The following is a 26356-nucleotide window of genomic DNA, read 5'->3' on the forward strand; positions in this document are numbered from 1 at the left end:
GGCAGTACTAGGGTCGTTTGTTCGAATCCCAGCCACGGCACCACCTGCCTGGAGTTTGCATGTTCTCCCTGTGCCTGCGTGGGTTTCCTCCGGGTATTCCAGTTTCCTTCCACACCCCAAAGACATGCTGGTAGGTTAATTGGCTCCTGTCTAAATTGGCCCTAGTATGTGTATGTATGAATGTGAGTTAGGGACCTTAGATTGTACGCCCCTTGAGGGTTAGGGACTGATGTGAATGCATAATATATATATGTAAAGCGCTGCGTAAATTGACAGCGCTATATAAGTACCTGAAATAATAAATAAATAATAATTCACTAGCCAGTGACATATATACATACATAAACACACATACACATCACCATGTAAGGACCTCAGCAAGAATAAAATAAGTTTACACATGCACACACATGTAGAAGGAGAAGAGGAAACTTCCCCACTACTATGAAGTGTTTGTAAGCCTCAGACATGAAATGTAAACAAAGCATATCCCTCTATAGTGAGTATTTTTCCCAGTCCAGAGCACTAAGTGTCATTTCTGTTTACTGCTTCATTCCTCTGCTATCATCATGAATCACTTCTGACAAGTTCCCTGAAATCAAGAGAAAAATGATGACAGGGGAGAAACCTCCAGCAGATTTACAGTCTCAGCTCTGTTCCTGTGTGCTGTATGGAGGGGGGGTCTCTTCCTTCCAATCATCCAATCAGCTCACAGAGCTCTCTTCACTGAGCTCTGCAGTGTGTCATTTCAGCTCTCTGCCCCCTTTTTTATGAACTCCCAGGCAAGCTTTATAAATTCAGCATTTTGTACAGGTGTAGAGAAGAGAAGACTGCAGATAGATGGATACAACTTATGTAGGAGGATTTGTTTCATCTCTGTGTATCACCTGAGGCCAATCACTTCACTGGGTACATGTAAGGGTTTACAATCACTTTAAACTACAACGTGAACAGGGCTAATGTGCTCTTTCACTAAACTTACAAAAAATGTTTTTACAAAACATACAATAATAAAAATTGACGTGTTCAATTTTAAAGTCCAATCCAATTGCCAAAGAAAAAGTCAATAGTGTCCCATGCACAAAACATAAAAGATATAGATTGTGTCCAAACTGATGTGGCACACTGTGCTTCACTATGAGTGATCATAAAAAGCATGCCAAATCTTCTAGATCACATATCCATGTTCCATGAGTACCCCTTCAAAGTGCTCACTAACTAAAATTGATCAACCTCTTATTAAATAAGTAGGCTTAAAATGTGTTCAGATTCAGAATGGAATCCTTGGCTCTCTTCCACCATCAGCCCCCTGGGATAGTGTGAGTATGGAAACAAGCATTCCCTCTTCGTCACCTCATATGCTCAAATGATGTAGAGGACACAGACCAGAAATACAATCACATTCCTCTTCATTAAAAATAGCCCATAAAAAGAAAGAATTGGACTCACAATATATTGTGCCCGTCGGCCACCAGAAGAAACCAGCCAACCGAATGTATTTTCAGTAAGCGTCACTGCTCTGCTACTTCCCAGAAACCAGTGTGCATTCCACTGTATGGATGTGATGTCAGAACCAGAAGTCCTGCCTCTACACATTTTGTCAACACCAGGCATCTTTGGGAATCTGTGTGGTGTGTGGCAAAATGTGTAAAAGGTGGGATGTCCAATTCTGTCATCACATCCGTACAGAGGATTTTCTGGTGGAAAGGGGGAGAAAAAAAAAAAAAGGTTTACTTTACAAGCTCCATCTCACCTCTGTAGCTGCAGCTACTGAGGAGTAATTCATCCATATATTTATAGCAGACAATACTTTCAAGTTCTATAATGTCAGGTATTCATGCTCCTCCTCCCACTTGACAGCCTTTCAGTCGCTAAGGTTAAAGTGGAACTTTAACCAGTAATAGTGGAAAATGCCCCACCCCTTACATTTTTAGCTTAGGGCGGCTCTCAGAGTGCATAGAGTACCTCACTCTACAGTTCCACATGCTTCCTTTCTGTCGGAAGGCTGGTTCTAGAGCCAGGCCACCGTTTTACTATAAGATCTACTGAATTCCATGAACCACAAAACCATTTCATATAATACAACTGCAAGCAATAAATTCATTGGGGAAAGCAAGAATTCCACCTACCTCACAGAACAAGGTAAGTTTATCGTCCGGTAAGAGACCATTGGCTTCGTCAAGTAAAAAATCTCGCCGAATAAATTTCTTAAAGCCCCAGTCTTTGCCTTGAACAAACCGATAAGCTCTTTGACTTTCTGAATAAAATAGCAAAATAAAGATGAATATTAAAGCTTTTGAAAGTGGAAAGGTCTGCAAAAAAGCATTAGATCAAGAAAAATTAAAAAATAACCTGGTGTCTTTGGGATGGTCTGCTGAAAGGGTTTTGTGTGCAGACCAGTTCATTTTAGCTCTCATAGTTGTACTGCCAATGGCAAGTTCAACTCCATTTCTAATAACACTGTTCAACAAATTTTTACTTTTTGCCAGTTTTGGAAACAAAAGGATCCATTTCTTAATGAATTTCACATTCTGAGTTCAAATATAACAATGAAATTTGTCAATTGGCTCTAGTTTTTCTGTAAACGGAAAGTTTTCTACTATAGGCGTAATGACTACATAATGCACAATAATTATATAGATAGATGTCTTTCCACAAATATAAAGCAAGTGATATTGACTACATAACAAAGCCTAAATGGCATAATATATTGCATAGGATTACCAAGAAAAATTATAGCCATAAGCGAAGTTGAATCATTTTAATACTTAGGATTCTCACTAGTTTTGTCTTCAGTTTGTGTCGGTTTTGCTTCTCTTGGCTTTTCTCTTGTATTCGAGGAAAGGGCTATCTCTTACAACTGCACGTGACTACACGCTTCAGGTTCTTCCTCACTTGACTCAACCACGAAGGATTCTGGTGCTTTAGGAATTGGTAGCCCCTCTCCATGAGGAACTGGACGTATTGCCGATGGAATATTTGGATAGTGCACAGATAACTTTTTCTTCTTATTTAGCCCTTTTACAATTGGAGGCACCATACAAAAGTAACAATTACTAACATGATCTGTTGGCTCTCTCCAAATCATTGGCACAGCGAAAGGCATAGATGCCTTTTTTTCCATTCAACCATTGCTCCAGTGCCGTCCCACAAGAATTGCAGCATATATGTGGTGCCCAGCTCTTGTCCTGGTCTCCTATCTTGCAGCCAAAATACAAGTTGTAGGCTTTCTTAATCATTCCTGTTATCCTCCTTTTTTGTGAGATAAAAGTTATTTCACCGCAGATATAGCAGAAATTATCTGCTTTATTCACACAAGTTCGAGGCATTACTGAGTAGCCTATATAAGCATAAAACGAAATGTAAAGACGCTGTCGAACTACAATCAGCTACAGATACTGCAGCTTTTATGCAGTGAAGTGATGCAATTAAAGGCTAATATTGCATCATCTCAGTATACATGCATTTTTCTATTGGTCACCAGTATCAATTGCGCAATATGCAGCTGAAGTTGCATCATAATTTTGAATGGCTTACGTCATTAGATGGGTGAATATATCATGGAAACTAAAGCCAATCAACATTTTTTAGGGTCATTTTCGTTTTCAGCACCCCAAAATTATGTAAGATTAGCTAATTTTATGCCCAAAACTTTTTACCTGTTGAACAGTGTAATTAACGAGCTTAACTTGCCATTAGCTGAATAAACACAAGTGTACAAATTGGAAACAAACGAAGACTGCAACGCACTATTGTATACTGGCAAAGCGGTTGTCTAATGCTTGTGAACATGACACACAACACCAAAAAGGTTGCTGACCCCTGCCCTACAGGAACATATTTTTCCATTAAAAGTTGAACTTCTAGTAAACTGCTTTGGGAAGTTGATTTCACATTAAAAAAATGACAACTTGCTTCTAACAATGCTAAAATACATGTTTTACCTGTCAAAAAAAAAAATTCTGCACAGCTTGTCTTGTGATTCACAAGTTTTTGACACTTCACATAACCAGTCAAGCGACAATACTGTTTCCTGGTTCAGTCTTAAAGGACATACGTTGTGGTTTTGTATAGAATGTATTTTCTTTAAGGTAACTACCATAATGAGAAAGGGCACAGGCTTCACAGGAAGAGTGTAAAGATTAAAGTGATTGTAATAGGAATTTTTTTTTTCCTTTTAAAAAATAACAAGCATGTCATACTTACCCCTATCCTCCACTTCATGGGTACACAGCCGGCCCCCTCACCGCTGAGTGCCCCCATAGCAAGCTGCTCAGTCCCACCAGCGTTGTGTGTCTATTAAGTCAAAGAATGCAGCTTGGCCCCGCCCCCACTCTCTCATCACTGGTTGTGATTAACGAGAGAGAGTTAAAGTGAGAGAAAGGGAGATTATTCCCCCTGATGAAGCCCCGTTACCGGTGACATAATGCGTAGGGGAGGGGCTTTGATGTCACAATGCTCAATGGTTCCACACTGACACCAGCTGGTACACATAGGATTTTCACCACTGCCAAAACTCAGGAGGAAATTTTGCACAAAGCGTTTTTTATACAGACATCATGTGAGTGTACTACTTTATATTAATAAAATGTTGTCTAAGGATAAACACTATGATCTGGTTATTCTTTTAATATAATCCACCGTGGGAGGAGAACCAATTGATGAAGTGAAGGGGATCCCATTCAGTAGGATACCATCCCATCCACATTTGGTCCAGTTAAAGGGACACAAGCGCTATATGGCCTCACTTAACGGTTTGGTCATATATTTGAGGTGAGAGCACAACTGACGGGGGGGGCACGTATTTAAAAGTTATTTCACATAAGAGGTGAATTAAGAAGCACTGAATTTATACATTTCAAGACAAATTTTTGAAGAATCATATGGACATTTCTGTTTGCTATGTATATGGACACTGTTTTTTTATAGTGGATTTACTCAATTACTGCACTAATTGTTTATTGGAGCATTTTATATATATAATAATTATTATTAGACAGGACTTCTATAGCGCCGACAGTTTGCTCAGCGCTTTACATTGTGGAGGGAGACAGTACAGTAACAATACAAGAGGGATTAGAGGGCCCTGTTCCTTGGAGCTTACAATCTAGGAGGGAGGGGATAGTGGTACAAGAGGTAATTAGCTGTGGGGGGGATGGAGTGGTAGGAAGAGTAGAAGATTCCAGTATTAGCTGGGGTCGGGGTAGGCTTCCCTGAAGAGATGGGTTTTCAGAGTGCGCCTAAAAGTGAGCAGAGTAGGCGATAGCCTGATAGATTGGGGTAGGGAGTTCCAGAGGATGGGTGAAGCCCTTGAGAAATCCTGGAGACGAGCATGGGAGGAAGAGACAAGGGAGCTAGAGAGTAGGAGGTCTTGCGAGGAGCAGAGAGTATGGTTTGGGTGGTATTTAGAGACAAGATCGGTGATGTAATTAGGGGCAGTGTTATGAAGGGCTTTATACGTCAGTGTTAGCGGTTTGAATTTTATCCGTTGGGCAATTGGAAGATAGTGGAGGGATTGGCAGAGAGGGATGGCAGATACAGAGCGGTTAGTAAGGTGAATGAGTCTGGCAGCAGCATTCATGATGGACTGGAGTGGGGATAGCCTGCGATGAGATAGGCCAATGAGGAGGGAGTTACAGTAGTCAAGGCGAGATATAACAAGGAGTGAATGAGTTGCTTAGTGGTTTCTAAGGTTAGGAACGGTCATATCTTAGAGATGTTGCGGAGGTGAAGTCTACATGAGTTTGTCAGCGATTGGACCTGGGGCTGAAAGGACAGATTGGAGTCTGGGATTACGCCTAGTAATGGGCATGAGGGGTGGGACTGATGATAGTGTTGTTGATCTTGATGGAGAAGTCGGGGGGGGGCATGGGCTGGGTGGAATACTAGGAGCTCATTTTTGGAAAGGTTGAGTTTCAGGAAGTGGAGTGACATCCAGTCCGATATGTCACTTAGTATACTGGTGATGCAATTAGAGACTGAGTGGGTGAGGTGAGGGGTAGAGAGATAGATTTGTGTGTCGTCGGCATAGAGATGGTAGTTGAAGCCGTGGGAGTTGATCAATTGGCCAAGGGAGGAGGTGTAGATGGAGAAGAGGAGGGGTCCGAGGACAGAACCTTGAGGGACCCCAACAGAGAGAGGAAGTGAAGGGGAGGTGGCAGCGTTATAGGTAACGATGAAGGAGCGCTGCGATAGATAGGAGAACCAGGAGAGAGCGGAATCTCTGAGGCCAAGAAAGTGCAGTTTTTTGAGGAGGGGGGGGGGTGGTCAACCGTGTCAAAAGCCGCAGAGAGATCAAGTAGTAGGAGTATAATATAGTCGCCATTGGTTTTGGCGGTTAGTAGGTCATTGGCGAGTTTGAGCAGGGCAGTTTCGGTGGAGTGTAGGGGGCGGAAGCCGGACTGTAAAGGGTCGAGAAGGTTGTTGTCGGTGAGATGGAAGCTGGGCGAATGGGTCCAGATGAAACCTCCATAGGAGAGTGCTGCAGGGGAGGCAGAGTCTGTTGCTTGGATCCAGGTTTTGGTGATCGCTAGGAGGTTAAGGGAGCGGGAGACAAAGAGGTCATGCATGGAGGTGAGCTTGTCGCAGACCGAGCGGGCGTTCCAGAGTGCGCATGAGAACGGGAGGGTGGTTTTGGGGAGCACGGGGACAGATATACGATTGAGGGGGTTGTGGCAGTTCATGGAAGAGAGGATGTCTTGTGTGTGGGAGAGGTAGTGGAGGACCAGGGTTCGGGGATATATCCCCAGAGGTTAGGAAAAGGAGAAAGGTCGTATGGGATATATATATGATTTGTCACTATTGGTAATAGTGGAGCGCAGCACAATTTGGCATTTATTATTGATTAGACACAAGGGCTAATTCAAATGGCTGATTAGTGCAGAGCCACTGGCAGATGCATGTGTATACACCTCTGAGCTGCATGCAGGCAACCCATAGAAGTGGATGCACACATCCCAATGCAGAGTCTCTGCTTTCAGAACCATGCACCAAGGTGAATATAAACATCTGTCAGCGTCTCTGCATGGAGGATAGCAATATTCGGCTGTCTGAATGAGCCCTAAATAGATTATTGCAAAATGTTTCCTTTACAAAAAAAAAAAAAAAAACACCACACAACAAACACACTCATAAAAGAACAAAAAATAAAAACACAACATTTAAAAGTAAACTTCCTCCACAGTTAGCCAGTTGGGACTGGGATACAGCGTATCCCAACAGCACCTTTTTATATTTGTATACCTATATACAGCTTGCTGAAAAAAGCATTTTGTTTACAGGCTACCTAGCACAAGTTGCAATTTATTGCAAGAGAAAGACTAGGCCACTACTGCTTCACTGTTTCTTAGGCTGTTCTCTTATCCCTTGTCATAGGGGATCAAATCTAGCTTTTGTTATTCCCGACCCCCAAAGCATACACACCAAAGCATATAATAAATCCTGCAGCCATTATGTGATGTCACGGGTCCTCTTCTTCTGCAGCAGGTTGATCCTGACTGTGAATTCAGGCAGCTTAACAACAGGCTCACAGGCAGAGGCTCTGGGCATATTCCATCCTGACAGATTCTAAACCCTTCCCACTATATAAGCTAAAAAACATAAGTGCTGCAATTTTAGACATTCTTCTGAAAGTGCCAGTTGTCTGGCTGTCATGCCGATCCTCTTAAATCCCTGCTGGAACAATTATGCAGCAAGTGAAGAACTTCTGATCTGCATACTTATTTGAGGTCAGTGACTATAAAAGGGACTGAAGCCATTCAACCATCAGGATATACCAGCTGTTTTGTATATTAAATATTTATTGTTTGTCTTTAAACAGGAATCAGGATAACGTTTGAGGAATATAACAAACATATCAAGTACAGATACGCATGTGCAAGACACAGAGTACATTGATCAGTCATAACTTTATGACCATCCATCTAATATTGAGTAGATCCCACATTTGGTGCCAAAACAGCCCTGACTCATTCAGACATGGACTCCACTAGACGTCTGAAGGTATGCTGTAGTATCTTGCACCACGCCATCAGTAGCAGATCCTTTACATCCTGTATGTTATGACATGAGGCCGCCATGGATCAGACTTGTTTTTCCAACACATCCCACAGATTCTCGATTATATTGAGATCTGGAGAATTTGGAGGCCAAGTCAATACTTCACTCATTGTGATCCTCAAATAATTTGCAGTGTAGCAGGGCACATTATCCTGCTGAAAGAGGCCACTGCCATCAGTTAATACGGACACCATGAAGGGGAGTACTTGTTCAGCAACAATGTTCAGGTAGGTGGTGTCAAGTAACATCTACATGAATGACAGGACCCAAGGTTTCCCAGATGAACATTTCCCAAAAGCATCACATTGCCTCCGCTTGCTTGCCTTCTTCCCATAGTGCATCCTGGTGCCATCCCTTTTCTAGATAAGTGACGCTCACACACCCAGCCATCTACATGATGTAAAAGAAAATGTTAATCATACCAGGCCACCTTCTTCCATTGCTCCACGGTCCAGTTCTGATGCTCATGAAGGCCCACTGTAGGCACTTTTGACCGTGGACATGGGCACCCTGACCAGTGCATGACTGCACAGCTACATACACAACAAACTTTCTCCTTTCAGCACATCAACATATAAAATATACTTGCTGCCTAATATATCCCACGTTTCTAAATGTCCCCCTGCATCCATTGCCTGTGCTTGCTCCCTGGAAGTGCTCAGCGCCACGATCTGTACCCGCTGTGTCCACCAGACACAGATCAATGTACGGAACGCTGTGTGAGGTCCCAATTCATGTGATCAGTGATTAGCCAATCAGTGATCACATGAATAGAAACAAGATGTCACTTCCTGACATCATTCTTTACTACTTGTGAATTCTGTGAATGATCACAGAGGTCACATGGTACAAGGCTATTCACAACAACTTTGTACCATATGACAAGCTACAACCAATTACAGCTCTCACAGTATTTCTCAATGGCTGCAGAAATGCAGCCAGAGAGAAGGAGAAATGCCTTTATGAGTGTAAAAGCAACCAGTGCAAAGGAAAAAAAAAAATCTTCATCACCCCCCACAAGTAGTGCAGTGTCAGTATGGTGACACTGTACTGCTAGGGTGACAGTATGTAAAAAAAACCAAATATTAAAATAAAATGGTTTACAAAAAAAAAAAATATGTTTTTCTATATTTATTTTTTTTTTTTGTTAACCGATTTGGGTTTTTTTTTTACCAAAAAGATAGCTGAATACATTTTGGCCAAGATTTATGAAGAAAGATTCTTTATTTGCAAAATGTTATAAGAAAAACTTTTCCAAATTTTTGGTCTTTCATTTATATAGCAAAAAATAAAAATCCCAGTGGTGAATAAATACCACAAAAAAAAAAAAAGCTTTGTGTTTTAAAAAAATGCTAATAATTTCATATGGGTACGGTATTACATGACCACGCAATAGTCAAAGTGCAGCAGTGCTGAAAGCTGAAAATGTAACTGGACTAGAAGGGGGTTAAAGTGTCCGGACTTGAAGTTGTCATAAAGTTATGGCTAATCACTACATATGTTCAAACACGTCAGATATTGCCCATCCTCAGAGCCTTAATGGCCCTAAAGAGGTTCTCTGAATTAGTCAGGTTATTGACCACTTGCCTACCGGGCACTTTTACCCCCTTCCTGCCCAAGCCAATTTTCTGCTTGCAGCGCTGCCACACTTTGAATGACAGTTGCGTGGTCATGCAACACATGAAATTTTTATAATTTTTATCACACAAATAGAAATTTATTTTGGTGGTATTTAGTCACCACTGGGTATTTTATTTTTTGCTAAACAAAAAATAACCACAAATTTTGGAAAAAAAAAAAAAAACACACACCCCATCAAAAAAAATGTTTTTTCTTGGTTTCTATTATAAAATTTTGCAAACAGGTAATTTTTCCCCTTCACTGATGTGCATTGATGAGGCTGCACTGATGGGCATGGACAGGCAGCACTGGTGGGCACTACTGATGATTGGGTATTGATGAGGCTGTACTGAAAGGCACTGATAGCCTGCACTGATAGGCGCCACAGATTGGCAGCACTGATGGGCACTTTTGGGGATGCACTGATAATCAGAGCCCTGATTACCAGCGTAGAGGTCTCCTTTCACACTTACCTGTTATCTGCAGTACTTTTCTCACACTGTCACAGCGTGAGGAAATACTGCTGATAACCAGCAAGTGTGTTTACATGGTGATCAGCTGTGACTGGACACAGCCGATCATGTGGTAAAAGGCTGCTGTGATTGGCCCTTTACCGTGTTATGTGATCAGCTGTGTCCAAAGGATACAGCGATCACAGAGCATACTGTGGGCGTGCAATTCTGGGAGGACGTCATATGACGCCCTCCCGGAACTGGATGACAGCGCTGTAGCCATCATTTGGCTATAGTGCGGTCAACAAGTGGTTAAGATCTCAACCTGGGCCGTTCTACAAGTATCCACCAGATGTACACAGAACTAAATTTGGGAAAAGAGGTGAACAGAACAGATAAGGAAGTGGGAAAAGAAAGGGATGGCAAATCAGGAGAACCATACAATGTCGAGTGGGTATGTAAGCAAAGTAAAGAGCGGTAAAAATATCTTAAGGTATCATCAGAATACCTCAACAGCTATTGGTTTATATTCAGCATATATAATTATGGATATGACTTAATTCAAAAGGCACAATTTTGAGTTTAACTCATTTCAACACTCCCATGTCTCGGAAAATTTGTGTGGTGTCCTATAGATCTAGCTCTTCCAATAATCTATAGTAGTCAGCCAAAGTATACCAGGTCTTTAAGGAAGATGTTTTACCGATTTCCAGAACCTAGGTATGTTAGTTAAGTTAGAATGCATGAAGGTAAAAAACCTTGAGCCTTTAGAACCACTTTAAATAGAAGCGTTTTTGCATCGGAGTTGATGACATTATTGGCACTTTTTTTTTTTTTTTTTTTTAAATTGGCAAAATGCTGATAACCCTATTTGTGGCAGATATATGCATCACTAGTTAAAACCTCTGTGAAATGGTTACTGTTGTCTGTGTCCCTGTGGGGACACCCTTACTATCTGCTTATGTCCCCTGTACACAAAATGATGGAAACAAAATCTGAAATCCATGAGTTGTTACAGGAAGAGAAAGCGAGTGAAAATCAATTGTAATGTCTGTTCTGGTGACAACTTCTACACAGGGGTTTTAATTTCAATTTGTAAAGATCTTCTCTTACTTCCTGTTGTGTTTCCGGGACTGGAAGTAAAGGGAAATCTCCCAAAAATATTTTTAAATCTATAAAAAAAAAAAAAAAATGGATTTTACATGTACAATCTATACTAAAAATGGCAACTCCATTCTATTCTTCTGTTTGCAAATGATGAGGCCCCAATGGTACAACATCATACAATCTTTTCGACGTCAACAACTCACCCATGGCTTTTGTTTCTTCCCTTTTAGCATTTAATAGAGAAAATTTAAACTTTGCTCGAACTTCACTTTTTGGACAGCTAACCAGTAGCAAGTATAACGATAAATAATCCTTGCTCTCATCATCTAACCCTTTGGGGTTAACGCGCAAACACCTAGGAGAGGAGATATGTTTTGAAAATGCATGAGTACATATGTTTCACAAAGAGAATGAATACATGGACTTTCCATAATAGAGCAGAGGAAAGCGTCTTACCATTTCATTTTATCATTTGGCCCCGAAGAGAAAGTGGAACTTTTTAAAACTTCTCCCATTTCTTCTCGGCAAAAACTAAAGTTATTTATGGTCCACATATAGGAAAACTTCACTACCTTGACCTGATGGAACAAAAAGACATTTACCTCACCAACAATCTAACATTAAAGCTGCTTTCACACTGATGCGGCACTGATTGACTGAGACTAAGGAGTTCATTAGGACTGATCAGAATCAGCTAGGGGTTAAAAAAGCACAACACACACAACACTTTTTTCATATGTCAGGTTGCTTTAACTGACATCTGCAGGAGAAAGTTCATCCCTTTGATCTGAAGATGAATGAACAGAGATACAAATGTAAGGCCCCTTTCACATGAGCGAACCGATGGAGTCCACCTGTCTGTTTTTCAGGCAGACTCGATCGGTCCATCCAAAGACTTCTATGAACCGGCGTATGTCAGCGGACAATAGTCCCCCGACACCTGCTGGCATTCAATCCTGTACACCAAAAACAAACGATTTGGGATCCGTTCCCCATCTGTCCAGCGGATCGGATCCATCTGACTGTCCTACTGAAATCAACAGACAAGTCTGTGTCTGCTCTGCTACAGCAGAGCGGACAGAGACCTGTCATCCACCTGCTCAGCAGGGATCCGCTGACAGGTCCGCCTCGTCTGAAAGGGGCCTAAGAATATGTGACTTTATATCTTCCTGTACAATTTTGATGGTAAAGATTGTGAGACTGCTTTTTTTTGACTGCTCCAGCTGTCCCAACTTTCTCAGCAATGCAGCTTTGATTATTCAGAGCTGAATTGCTGTGTACTGGGTCAGGGTCCCGGCAGCAGGGCAGAAGGACTGGATGTGCTACACCTGCCCTGTGTACAATGATGACCTTTTTTTGGGGCATGTGTGGCACGCCCGAAGTCTGCAGCTAGTTAAGGAAAAAAGTGATCTGTAAGGAAAAGAAAACTGTAGAAATACACATGGAATAAGAAAAATAAAATAAAAGCCGATTTCCCCTTTCAGCAAGAGAGTTGAATACACCACCATCTGTGAGCTGATGCAAAGAAATAGGTTTCGGAGGTTGAGCTGTGCTATACAGAAAAGTAGTCCAACAACCTAAAGTAGAACTCCAAGCATGTGCCCTTCCAGTATTTTTTTTTCTTTTTAACTGTTATACACACCCCCCCCCCCCCACCCAACACCTCCTGAACCCCCACCCTCAAATCTTCTTGCCAGTCTGGTGACATCACTGCTGCTTTTTCTGACAACGGCAGGAATTCTTTCTGGACTGAGTGGCACTCATATAGTGAAGTGTAATCTGTCTGTGTTATTCTGCCCCCTCCTACGTAGGCAAGGAAATGACAGGCTATGCTTAGAGGAAACGTCAGTGATGACAGGGTCATGCCACCCTAAAGGGGACTGCTGAGGAAGAAAGGGGGTAAGGTGCCTAAGCAGCCTAGCACCAGTACTGTCATGGATGACGCACATCCTTCCATACCAGAAAGTAGTGGTAAAGCTGGATGGAACTTCAGCCATTTCAACACAGACCAGCTGAAAGTCAATCCATTCATGGCTGCTAGGGATCAATTTCTGTCAGATGAGAATGTTGGAAAATTTTTTCTCAGTCAGCAGCTGCAACAGACAGTCCCGCTGTCAGAATACAATGTCTCAGTGGGAAGCATTCCTCTGACTGGAGGAATCCGTTCATTATTTTTTTCCATCAGCCCACGGGATCGGGAAAAAAAAAAAAAAAAGAAGAAGTAGTAATCTATGGCCAGCTTAATTCTCCTCTGACCAAGCTAAGCATTGAAACAGATGCATGCCGGCAAGATCACTGTGCTTACCCATTTCTTTTTGAGATCCAGGATGTCATGCCGATGGCACAGCATCTTGTACCTCCCGTTTTCAGATTAGTGTCCATGCTCTCTGACCAGCTCTGCCTTCTTGAGTACAGCAACTCCCTGAAGCACCTTTTGGAGCGCTATGACCCCTATGGAACGCAGTGTACACAACAGGGAGAGCTTGCGTTGAAAGATGACACGCCTACAGAAGGCTTTGCAGTCACATGACAGCAAAATACAACTACGGAAAAATACTAACGTGTGCTATTTCACCAACCCTATTGATCTTGAGGGATAGGTATAATATTTTTGGTCTGAACGTATTATTTAGTCAACATGCTTTCACAGATACTAAAAGTATGGAAAAAGCCATTACACTACAAGTACAGGCCAAAGGTAGGTACTTTTCAGAGGAAACCTGGGAACACTGCATGCTGTACACAATGTCTGGCCCTGGAACCCTCTTCTGAGGTTCTCTGCCTCCTGGCTCCTCCCCTCCGCCGACTGCCCCCAGAACAAGCCACTTGCTATGGGGGTAACTCGTACAGACTCGATCCCGAGCTTCACTGTGTGTTTCCACTGACACACAATGTGACTCATTTCAATCTCCTGGGGACCCCCAAGTCACCAGAACTAGTGTCCCCATTTGAAGTGTGTTTCCACTGACACACAATGTGACTCATCTCAATCTCCTGGGGACCCCCAAGTCACCAGAACTAGTGTCCCCATTTTAAGATTTTCCTTCTATTGCTTTTCTGGGGACAACCAAACATTTGAGATTTTCTTTTACTTTCACTTTCAAACGATACTAGTAAACAGGAGACATAAAGTGGGTGAATCTCCCCAACAGGAGCAAAGACAGCAATAAAACCGAATGGATCAGAGCACCTCTCTAAACAATTTTGTCTTTACTTTAAATTAAAACTTGGGATTTGAAAACCCTTCCTGTTGCCTTTAAATCACAATCGATCATTTTCTCGTCGTATTATAACTGCCAAGGGTTGTGTCAGGTTTACTTTAGAACTGAACTCTGGGGAAAACTAAGTTACCCTTTTAGTAGGGCTGCCCTCCTCATTGCAAAGGTGGAATGCTTTTCCCAGAGCTCAACTATAAAGCCTTATGCACACTGGGTGTAAAAAATGACACTCTAAAGGGCACTTGGCTTTTCTTTTTTTTCCAGCCTCTAAAACCCGTGTGTTAAGCCTCCACTACACCTGGTCTCCCCGGACCCCGCATCCACTACACCTGGTCTCCCCGGACCCCGCATCCACTAGACCTGGTCTCCCCGGACCCCGCATCCACTACACCTGGTCTCCCCGGACCCCGCATCCACTACACCTGGTCTCCCCGGACCCCGCATCCACTACACCTGGTCTCCCCGGACCCCGCATCCACTACACCTGGTCTCCCCGGACCCCGCATCCACTACACCTGGTCTCCCCGGACCCCGCATCCACTACACCTGGTCTCCCCGGACCCCGCATCCACTACACCTGGTCTCCCCGGACCCCGCATCCACTACACCTGGTCTCCCCGGACCCCGCATCCACTACACCTGGTCTCCCCGGACCCCGCATCCACTACACCTGGTCTCCCCGGACCCCGCATCCACTACACCTGGTCTCCCCGGACCCCGCATCCACTACACCTGGTCTCCCCGGACCCCGCATCCACTACACCTGGTCTCCCAGGACCCCGCATCCACTACACCTGGTCTCCCCGGACCCCGCATCCACTACACCTGGTCTCCCAGGACCCCGCATCCACTACACCTGGTCTCCCGGACCCCGCATCCACTACACCTGGTCTCCCCGGACCCCGCATCCACTACACCTGGTCTCCCCGGACCCCGCATCCACTACACCTGGTCTCCCAGGACCCCGCATCCACTACACCTGGTCTCCCAGGACCCCGCATCCACTACACCTGGTCTCCCCGGACCCCGCATCCACTACACCTGGTCTCCCCGGACCCCGCATCCACTACACCTGGTCTCCCCGGACCCCGCATCCACTACACCTGGTCTCCCCGGACCCCGCATCCACTACACCTGGTCTCCCCGGACCCCGCATCCACTACACCTGGTCTCCCCGGACCCCGCATCCACTACACCTGGTCTCCCCGGACCCCGCATCCACTACACCTGGTCTCCCCGGACCCCGCATCCACTACACCTGGTCTCCCCGGACCCCGCATCCACTACACCTGGTCTCCCCGGACCCCGCATCCACTACACCTGGTCTCCCCGGACCCCGCATCCACTACACCTGGTCTCCCCGGACCCCGCATCCACTACACCTGGTCTCCCCGGACCCCGCATCCACTACACCTGGTCTCCCCGGACCCCGCATCCACTACACCTGGTCTCCCCGGACCCCGCATCCACTACACCTGGTCTCCCCGGACCCCGCATCCACTACACCTGGTCTCCCCGGACCCCGCATCCACTACACCTGGTCTCCCCGGACCCCGCATCCACTACACCTGGTCTCCCCGGAACCCGCATCCACTACACCTGGTCTCCCCGGACCCCGCATCCACTACACCTGGTCTCCCAGGACCCCGCATCCACTACACCTGGTCTCCCGGACCCCGCATCCACTACACCTGGTCTCCCCGGACCCCGCATCCACTACACCTGGTCTCCCCGGACCCCGCATCCACTACACCTGGTCTCCCCGGACCCCGCATCCACTACACCTGGTCTCCCCGGACCCCGCATCCACTACACCTGGTCTCCCAGGACCCCGCATCCACTACACCTGGTCTCCCCGGACCCCGCATCCACTACACCTGGTCTCCCAGGACCCCGCATCCACTACACCTGGTCTCCCAGGACCCCGCAACCACTACACCTGGTCTCCCCGGACCCCGCATCCACTACACCTGGTCTCCCCGGACCCCGCATCCACTACACCTGGTCTCCCCGGACCCCGCATCCACTACACCTGGTCTCCCCGGACCCCGCATCCACTACACCTGGTCTCCCCGGACCCCGCATCCACTACACCTGGTCTCCCCGGACCCCGCATCCACTACACCTGGTCTCCCCGGACCCCGCATCCACTACACCTGGTCTCCCCGGACCCCGCATCCACTACACCTGGTCTCCCCGGACCCCGCATCCACTACACCTGGTCTCCCCGGACCCCGCATCCACTACACCTGGTCTCCCCGGACCCCGCATCCACTACACCTGGTCTCCCCGGACCCCGCATCCACTACACCTGGTCTCCCCGGACCCCGCATCCACTACACCTGGTCTCCCCGGACCCCGCATCCACTACACCTGGTCTCCCCGGACCCCGCATCCACTACACCTGGTCTCCCCGGACCCCGCATCCACTACACCTGGTCTCCCCGGACCCCGCATCCACTACACCTGGTCTCCCCGGACCCCGCATCCACTACACCTGGTCTCCCCGGACCCCGCATCCACTACACCTGGTCTCCCCGGACCCCGCATCCACTACACCTGGTCTCCCCGGACCCCGCATCCACTACACCTGGTCTCCCCGGACCCCGCATCCACTACACCTGGTCTCCCCGGACCCCGCATCCACTACACCTGGTCTCCCCGGACCCCGCATCCACTACACCTGGTCTCCCCGGACCCCGCATCCACTACATCTGGTCTCCCCGGACCCCGCATCCACTACATCTGGTCTCCCCGGACCCCGCATCCACTACATCCGGTCTCCCCATACCCCGCATTCACTATATCTGGTCTCCCCGGACCCCGCATCCACTACACCTGGTCTCCCCGGACCCCGCATCCACTACACCTGGTCTCCCCGGACCCCGCATCCACTATATCTGGTCTCCCCGGACCCCGCATTCACTATATTTGGTCTCCCCATACCCCGCATTCACTATATCCGCTCTCCCCGGACCCCGAATTTACTATATCCGCTCTCCCCGGACCCCGAATTCACTATATCCGCTCTCCCCGGACCCCGAATCCACTATATCCGGTCTCCCCGGACCCTGAATCCACTATATCCGGTCTCCCCGGACCCTGAATCCACTATATCCGGTCTCCCCGGACCCTGCATCCACTATATCTGGTCTCCCCGGACTCTGCATCCACTATATCTGGTCTCCCCGGACCCTGCATCCACTATATCTGGTCTCCCCGGACCCTGCATCCACTATATCTGGTCTCCCCGGACCCTGCATTCACTATATCTGGTCTCCCACAGTACGCAATACATGGGAATGCATTTATTTTAGTAAATATAAACTGCTAAGTACTTTTTCTCATCAGAAGTTAGAGCAGTCTTGTGGCTTCTATCAGTGCTCAGCCAAGCACTAGCTAAAGTTTAGGGGAGTTTTCGTTCTGCTCTAGGAGGATGCAAAACCCCTGACCTGTGTCTGACCAATGCTAATCACATGCACTCTCCCAAGAAAAAAAAAAAAACCTCTAGCAATACACACCAAACTGAGCATGTGCAAAATGCCTACAGTTCAGTATGTCTTATCAGGAGATAAGAGGTGGTCACTTTGAAAAGGGGAGGAACAGAGAAGAAAGAATCAAACGGCCTTTTTACACAATGCAGAGGATTAACCCCTTAGGTTCCACAGTGAGTATAACAAGCATGCTTTACTACATATACAGACTGATTTTACTGTTGTGGGTTTAGTAACACTTTAACCTCAAAACCAAAAATGTATTATATTGCAACATACCAATCATTAGATGTGGTGGCTGCATTAGTTTTCTTTTTTCCCCTGTTCTCACCTGGTCATCTGGCCAGTAACACACCTCCTGTATTAGTGAAACAACACTCTGGATGAATGAGCACAGGACACAGCAGAATTGCCAATCTGGGGAGGGGGATGGGAGAGTAAAAATGTAGTGGCAGATTTAAATACACTAACAAATTGAAGCCAAACTCCAGCTAACATTTTACCATCAGTTACAGGAAAAAAAAATTATTTTCGGGATAAGGGATGAATAAATAAAAGCTGATCATTTTAATCAGCCCTGTAAGTGGACTGTCTCATCCATGTAAACTGATACATTCGGCTGGAGAGCTTCAACTCCTGGAAAAAAAAAAAATCACAGAGTTGCTGGCTGGATCACCAGATGCAAAGTAGAAGAAAGAAAGTCTAAAAAAGGAAACTAATGCAACCACCACACTGAGAAGGCAGCTTACCAACTGCCACTGCAGAGGAAAAAAAAAAAAACATAAAAATTAAAAAAAAGGTATATAGGTAAATGGAGAAGTACAAAAAGGTCTGAGGGGCGCTTCAGGGGACAAAAATCAGAAAGTGGAAAAAAGTAGCTTCATCAAATTTTTTGTTTTAATTCAACCAATACAGAATCAGCTGCACATACAACCAAAACGTGACAACACCACACACTTTACAATTCCACTGAAAACACACCAACATTTTCTAAGGAATTCTTTCAAATCATAAATTAATTTTTTTTCTTAGACAATTGGGTGTATTATTATTATAATACAGGATTTATATATAGTGCCAACAGTCTGCTTTACAACATGAGGGCAGACAATACAACAATACAATTCCATACAGTAGGAATGAGAGGACCCTGCTCATCAGACAGACAGACAGACAGACAGACAGACAGACAGACAGACACACTATAGAAAAGAATCACCCCCCCCCCTTAAAACAATCACATTTTGTTGCTTTGCCGCCTGAAATGAAGACAGACACCGTTTTTGTTTTATCTAGCTGTATTGCAACTTATAACATCCGAGTGAAAGATAGAACACCAACATGTTAGAAAATAAATTTAAAAAATTCAAAAATAGAATCAATGAGTTGGAAAAAAGATCACCCTCTCCTAAAAATGACTTGTAAACTCAGTCAGGTCTAGCTAGTTACCTTCTCAATGGCACACAAAGCCATTTGACATTCAACTGTGATCAGCTGTGTTCATTTTCATTAGCTCTGCATGAAAATAGCTTTCCTGGAGCATGTCAGTCCTTGGTAGTGCAACTGAAGCAGAAATGGATCCAAAAACATTTCAAAGGATTTATCAATGCACAGTGAAGGCTATTATTAAAGCGGAGCGCCACCCAAAAGGGGAAGTTCCGCTTTAAGGACTGCTCCCCCGCTCCCCATTAAGGATTGGCACCTTTGGGGGGCGGGGGGAGCGGGTACCCGAATTTGACAGGTATCCGCTCCCACTTCCGGTCCAATTGCCTAGGCGATCGGAAACGAAAGGTATCCTCCCTCCCTTTAGTCTTTTGGGACATGTGACAGGTCCCAGAAGACTACAGGACCATTCATGAAGCACAGCGCTACTCGCGCATGCGCAGTGGGTACCCGGCTGTGAAGCCGCAAGCAGTCACAGCCCGGTGCCCACACTGAAGATGCCGGCCTCCTGGAATATAGGACGGCCAGTGAAACAGGCTGCGGGGATCACGCCACGGGACTGAGGGACAGGTGAGTGGCTGTTTTTTAAAAGTCAGCAGCTACAGTTTTTGTAGCTGCTGACTTATTTTTTTACAGGGTGAGTGGAACTCCGCTTTAAGAAGTGGAAGGTATTTGGTACAACACAGACCCTCCCTGGATCAGGACGTAGCTCCAAACTGGATGAAAGAGCCAGGAAGAAACTGGTCAGAGAGGCTACCAAGGGGCCTACAGCAACTCTGAAGCACCTGACAAAGAGTAGGCATTGTGTGCATGTGACAACAATATCCCAAATTCTCCACAAATGTGGCCTATATGGGAGGGCTGCAAGAAAAAAAACACTCCTCAGGAAAGGCCACATGCAGTCACCACTCAACTTTGCCAAAACACACCTTGAAGATTCTGAGGCCGCATGGAGAAAGGTTTTGTTTTCAGATGAGACTAATTTGGCCTCAACACTAAACGAAATGCCTGGCGGAAATCCAACACAACTTACCATTCAAATACCACCATTCCTACAGTAAAGCATGGAGGTGGGAATACCCTGTTATGGGGGGTTTCTCTGCAACAAGGACTGGAGCACTTGTCAGGATAGAAGGAAAAATGGACGGGACAAATTACCGTCAAATTCCTGAGGAAACTCTGCTTCCATCTGCCAGAAAGATGTCAATGGGATGAAGGTTTACTTTCCAACATGACAATGACCCAAAGCACACAGTGTAAATGAACACACCGTGGTTGAAGGAAAAAAAAAAAGTGAACGTCCTTGCATGGCCTAGTCAGAGCCCAGACCTAAACCCCATTGAAAATCTGTGGAACGACTCGAAGACTGCAGCCCACAAATGGTCACCATCAAATTTAACTGAACTTGAGCAGTTCTGCAAAGAAGAGCGGGCAAATATTGTCTAGAGGTGCCAAGATAGTAGAGACAAATCCCAACAGGCTAAAGGCTGGAATGAAAGAAAAAGGAGGCTCCACAAAATAATGACACAAGGGAGTGATGCTTGTTTCAACTTAGTGATTCTGTTTTTGAATTTTTTTTCTGGCATGTTGGTGTGATATCTGTCACTTGCAGGGTGGATAAAAATCAATGATTTAAAAAAAAAAAAAAAAAAAAAAAAAAAAAAAAAAATTGGATTTTTTTGATTTAAATTGGATTTTTTTAAATAAAATGCTTTTTGAGGAAAATATATTACCATCCAAAGGTTATTCCATCATGAAATAAAGATTCGTTTTTTAATTATGTAGAATAAGGCTGTATATGTTTAATTTTTTTGGTAAATAAATTCCATGAATCCATTCACAATGTCATGCTCTTCCAGAGGTTTTTGTAAGATTATTGGGCAGTTTCTCTGCCTACAAGATATTATCACAGATGTTGGTTTACTTTTGCAGTTCTCAAAACTGAATTTGACTCAGCGGAGATCACATGCCTCTTCTTCACAGCAAAAATGTTATAACATGAACAGAGTTAAGAAAAAGACCTTCATCCTAACTTCTACAAACCTATGAATACAGAATCAACCCCTTCACTGCTAAGTTTCAAGAAGTTCAGTGAATAGAATAGAAACAATATTTTTCTGATTGTTTGGAGTGGAATAGATCTGCACAAGAAGAAAGTGAAACTAAGTGTGAGGAGGAAGGGGCTGACAGTCTAAGTTTTTTAAATTTGTATATTTTGTTTAGCCAAATTAGTTACCAAACATGGATGTTTAAGCAAATCACATATGCTGGAATGTTATTGTTTCAGTTGAATAAATCTATTTAAATTGTTATTATTAAGGTAATGATTATTTTTCTCCTTCCTAAGTACAACAGAAAAGTTGTCCAAATATGAATGATTAACCTATTAAACTGGGGATAAAAAAACTAATATGAAAAGTTGTTATTGTAAAAATCTTCATCTACTTGCATATTAAAGTTATACCGGCAAGAATTAGTCTTTATGTAGAAAACTGATTTAAATCAAGCCTTACTGACTAGTGATTTAAATCAAATCCACCCTGGTCACTTGGATGTTATAAACTGCACTGAGTAAATACAGCTGGATAAAACAAAAACCGTGTCTGTCTTCATTTCAAACTGCAAAGCAACAAAATTTGATTGAAGTGTGTGTGTGTGTGTGTGTGTGTGTGTGTGTGATATGTTTGTAGTAGTTAGTTGTAGTTATTAGATTAGTATATACGAATAGTAAGCAATGTTCTATTAGAAGCAGTGGGGTATTATTTTTATACAGGAATTGTATAGTGCCAACAGCTTGCACAGCACTTTACAGGCCTCATTCACACGGGCGTACTGAAGTGTACCCCGATGGGAAGGATCTACAGAGGATACACAGGTGTCCCATGCATCCCCATACAAGCAGCCCTATTCATGTGTATTGGGGCACAGACAGCCAGTGATCCCAAATTGACAGCCGGGCAGGTTCATGTCCCCGAACTCACACTGCTTTCAGGGACACGCACCCACATGGATGTCAAATTGGAGGGGTGGTTATGATATATTGGGGGTATGATATAGGGTCCCCACAATACCTGGGTGTAATAGTGGTGGGGGGACATGATGGGGGAGGGTGCCTATGGGGGTCCCTCCCTATAGTTACTGTGTAATGCGGGAATATAATATGGGGGATATGAGCTGGGGGTGTGATATAAGGTCCCCCCCAATACCTGGGTGTAATAAGTGAATACATGGGGGTATGATATGCGTTCCCCCTGATACCTGGGTGGAGCAGCAGTAAGAGGTTTTGATATGGGACACCCCCCCCAAAACCTGGATGCAGGAGTAGTAGGGGAGGATAATATGGGGGTGCCCAAATACCTGGGTGCAGTAGTAGAGTATAATATGGGGGTCCCCCAATACCTGGGTGTAGAAGGGGAGTATATGGTGATCTCCCAATATCTGGGTGAAGTAGTGGGGGAAGGGGTATACGGCTCCACCCCCCCTCCCCCATACCTGGGTGTAGAAGTATTGGAGTATAATGTGGGCATCCCCAATACCTGGGCATAGTAGTAGTAGAGTGTAATAAGGGGGTCCCAATTCCTGGGTGTAGTATTAGTATGGGAATATAATATGGGGGGTCCAATACCTGGGTATAGTAGTAGTATGTGGATATATGGGGGTCCCCAATGCTTGCACGTAGTAGTGGAGTATAATCAGGGGCCCCCCCAATACCTGGATGTAGTTGTAGTAAGGGAGTATGATATGGGGGTTCTCCCTAATGCCTTAGTATAGTAGTATTAGGGGGGTATATGCCTCTCCCCAATACATGAAGTAGTAGTGCAGTACAATATGGGAGGCTTGATATGAGGATCTCTCCATTACCTGGGTGTAGTAGTAGGGGAGTATGATATGGGGGGTCCCCCTAATACCTGGGTATTAGTATGAGGGTATATGGAAGTCACTCAATACCTGGCTATAGTAGTATTGGAGTATAATATGGGGTCCCTCCAATACCTCGGTATAGTAGTAGTACGGGGGTATGATATGGGGGTCCCCCTATATCTGAGTAGTAGTAGTGTATAATATGGGGGTCCCCCAATACCTGGTTATAGTAGTGATATGGGGGGTCTCCCCAATACCTGGGTATAGTAGAAGTATGGGGGCATATGCCTCCCCAATACCTGGGTATAGTAGTAGGAATGATATGGCTCCCTCCCCCCCCCCCAATACTTGGGTGTAGTAGTAGTGGAGTATAATATGGGGAGTATAATTCCTGGGTGTAGTAGTCGTATGGAAGTCCCCCCCAATACCTGGGTATAGTAGTAATATGGCAGTATGATATGAGGGTCCCCAATACCTGGGTGTAGTAGTATGAAGTATGATATGGAGGTCCCCAATACGTTGGTGTTGTAGTAGTAGTAGTAGTATGGCAGTATATGGGGGTCCCCCCAAATACCTGGGTGTAGTAGTAGCATGGGGGTATAATACGGGGGTCACCAAATACCTGGATGTAGTAAGGGGGTAGGATATGGCTTCCCCCCATACCTGGGTGTAGTAGTAGTGGAGTATAATATAGGGGTCCCCCAATTCCTGCGTGTAGTAGTATGGGAGTGCCCCAAATCCTGAGTATAGTAGTAATATGGCAGTATGACAGGGGGGTCCCCCAATACCTGGGTGTAGTAGTAGTGGTTTTATATGGGGGTCCCCCAAAACCTTTGTGCTGTAGTATGGGAGCATATGCCCCCCCCCAATACCTGGGTATAGTAGTAGTATGGGGGTATATGGGCATGCCCCAATACCTGGCTGTAGTAGTAGAGTATAATATGGGGGTCCCCTAATACCTGGGTATAGCATTAGTATGGGAGTATGATATGGGGTCCCACTAATACCTGTGTATAATAGTAGCATGGGGGTATGATACGGGGGTCCCCAAATACCTGGGTGTAGTAAGGGGGTAGGATACGGCTCCCCCCCATACCTGGGTGTAGTAGTAGAGTATATTATGGGGGTCCCTCAATACCTGGGTGTAGTAGCACTGGAGTATAATATGGGGGTTCCCCCAATTCCTGGGTGTAGAAGTATGGGGGTTCCCCTCAAAACTTGGGTATAGTAGCAATATGGCGGCATATGATGTTACCCCAATACCTAGGTGTAGTAGTGTATAATATGGGGATCCCCCAATACCTGAGTGTAGTAGTATGGGAGTATGATATGGAGGTCCTCCCAATACCTTGGTGTAGTAGTAGTATGGGAGTATATGGGGGTCCCCCCAATACCTGGGTACAGCAGTGATATGAGGGTATAAGGGGTCCCCAAATACCTGGGTGTAGTAGAGTATAATATGGGGGACCCCAATACCTGGGTATAGTATTAGTATGGGAGTATGATATGGGGTCCCCCTAATACCTGAGTATTGTAGTAGCATGGGGGTATGATACAGGGGTCCCCCAATACCTGGGTGTAGTAGGGGGTATGAAATAGGGGTCCCCCAATACCTGGGTGTAGTAGTATATAATATGGGGGGTCCCCCCAATACCTGGGTGTAGAAGTATATAATATGGGGGTCCCCCAATACCTTTGTGTAGAAGTATATAATATGGGGGTCCCCCAATACCTGGGTGTAGAAGTATATAATATGGGGGTCCCCCAATACCTGGGTGTAGAAGTATATAATATGGGGGTCCAATACCTGGGTGTAGTACTATATATGGGGGTCCCCCAATACCTGGGTGTAGTAGGGGAGTTTAATATGGGGGTCCCAATACCTGGGTGTAGTAGTAGGGGAGTATGATATGGGGGTCTCCCATTACCTGGGTGTTATATGGGGGTGTGTTATGAGAGCTCCCCCCCCCCCCCCCCCAGGTTACCTGGGTGTAACACCAGCTTTCAGCCACAGGTCCTCCGGCCGCCATCTGAGTGGAGGGGGGCGCTGTGGACCCGGCAGACATGGCGCCTCCTATCGGAGATCAGGCTCAGCACACACAGTCCTGGCTCTCTGTGCCGGGGGGCTCTCAGTCCCGGCACTGCATGGCGCCATGGGCGACCCTCGGCACACGCGGGCCCCGGGAAGGTCACATAATGCAGCCGGGAGGTCACCGGCTACTTTCCGGCTTCTCCTCCGCTACTCCTACACAGCCAAGTACCGGCACCTCACAGGCTCCTCGGTGCACTCCGCGCACGCGCCGACCAACTCTCGTCCGCCGGGTCTCCCTGATGACGCGAGATGTCAGAGCGCAAGCGCCCTAGAAGTGCAGAGGGAAGAGTCAGGCAGGTACACGGAGCATGCGCAGTGAGCTGAAGCCGCTGTCAGAGAGTGAACACTGTGCGCATGCCTCGCAGCTGCTGTCTATGCTAAGGCTGCAGCAGGTTGTGTTGTATGGGCTGGTCAAGTGCAACATGTAAAACTGACATGCCTATTTTATGTGCTCTTTTTTGTGTTCAGAATCACCTGTACTGAAAAATGTAAGCTTTTTTTTGCAACTTCAGGCAGGTTGGTACTGAGGTAGAGTGCTGCATTGTGTGTAATGGCCAGTTGGTGGCCTTGGTCATAGAGGAGTGTTGCTTCCCACAGGCATCCTTCATCTTCAGTTGGATAAACATCATTCATAATAATCATACATCCTAATAATCAGCGTAGGTCTAGAAAACTACGAATAAAGATTATATTTTACAAAAAATCCAAAGCAGCTGACTACATCCCAGGGGCGGACTGACCATTTGGAAACTCGGGCACTGCCCGAGGGCCCGGGGTCAGTAGGGGGCCCCATGAGATGCCCCTGGTACCTTTTTCATAAGCTTTTTTGAGTTTGGGCAAGGGCACAGGGGCCCCATGATCCCCTATTGCCCGGGGGCCCCATGAGTTGTGAGTCCGCCCTTGCTACATCCTCATCATTGTGGATGACCTCAACTTCATACAACTCGGGGGGGTCAATTCACGCAAGGTTACCGCATGTGATATGAAGGTCTCATGACTCGTTTTTTGGAA

General features: G+C 45.6%; 1 protein-coding gene across 1 annotated transcript in view; it reads right to left on the reverse strand.

Annotated features, from left to right (window-relative positions):
* The window catches only part of LOC149436220 (speckle-type POZ protein-like A), a gene marked incomplete at its 3' end in the record, with an annotated part of 43059 nt that extends 17521 nt beyond the window's left edge, over window positions 1-25538 (reverse strand). Inside the window, exons 1-4 of the mRNA XM_089661848.1 lie at window positions 25239-25538; window positions 11694-11815; window positions 11441-11592; window positions 2130-2257 (exon numbers count right to left, since the gene is read on the reverse strand). Coding sequence (XP_089517974.1) covers window positions 2130-2257; window positions 11441-11592; window positions 11694-11815; window positions 25239-25319 — 483 coding nt within the window. The remainder of the gene's footprint in view (window positions 1-2129; window positions 2258-11440; window positions 11593-11693; window positions 11816-25238) is intronic.
* Between the last annotated feature and the right edge of the window lie 818 nt (window positions 25539-26356).

Source organism: Staurois parvus, unplaced genomic scaffold (assembly GCF_062004578.1).
Source record: "Staurois parvus isolate SC_StPar_1 unplaced genomic scaffold, SC_StPar_1.0 ptg001397l, whole genome shotgun sequence".
NCBI lineage: Eukaryota > Metazoa > Chordata > Amphibia > Anura > Ranidae > Staurois > Staurois parvus.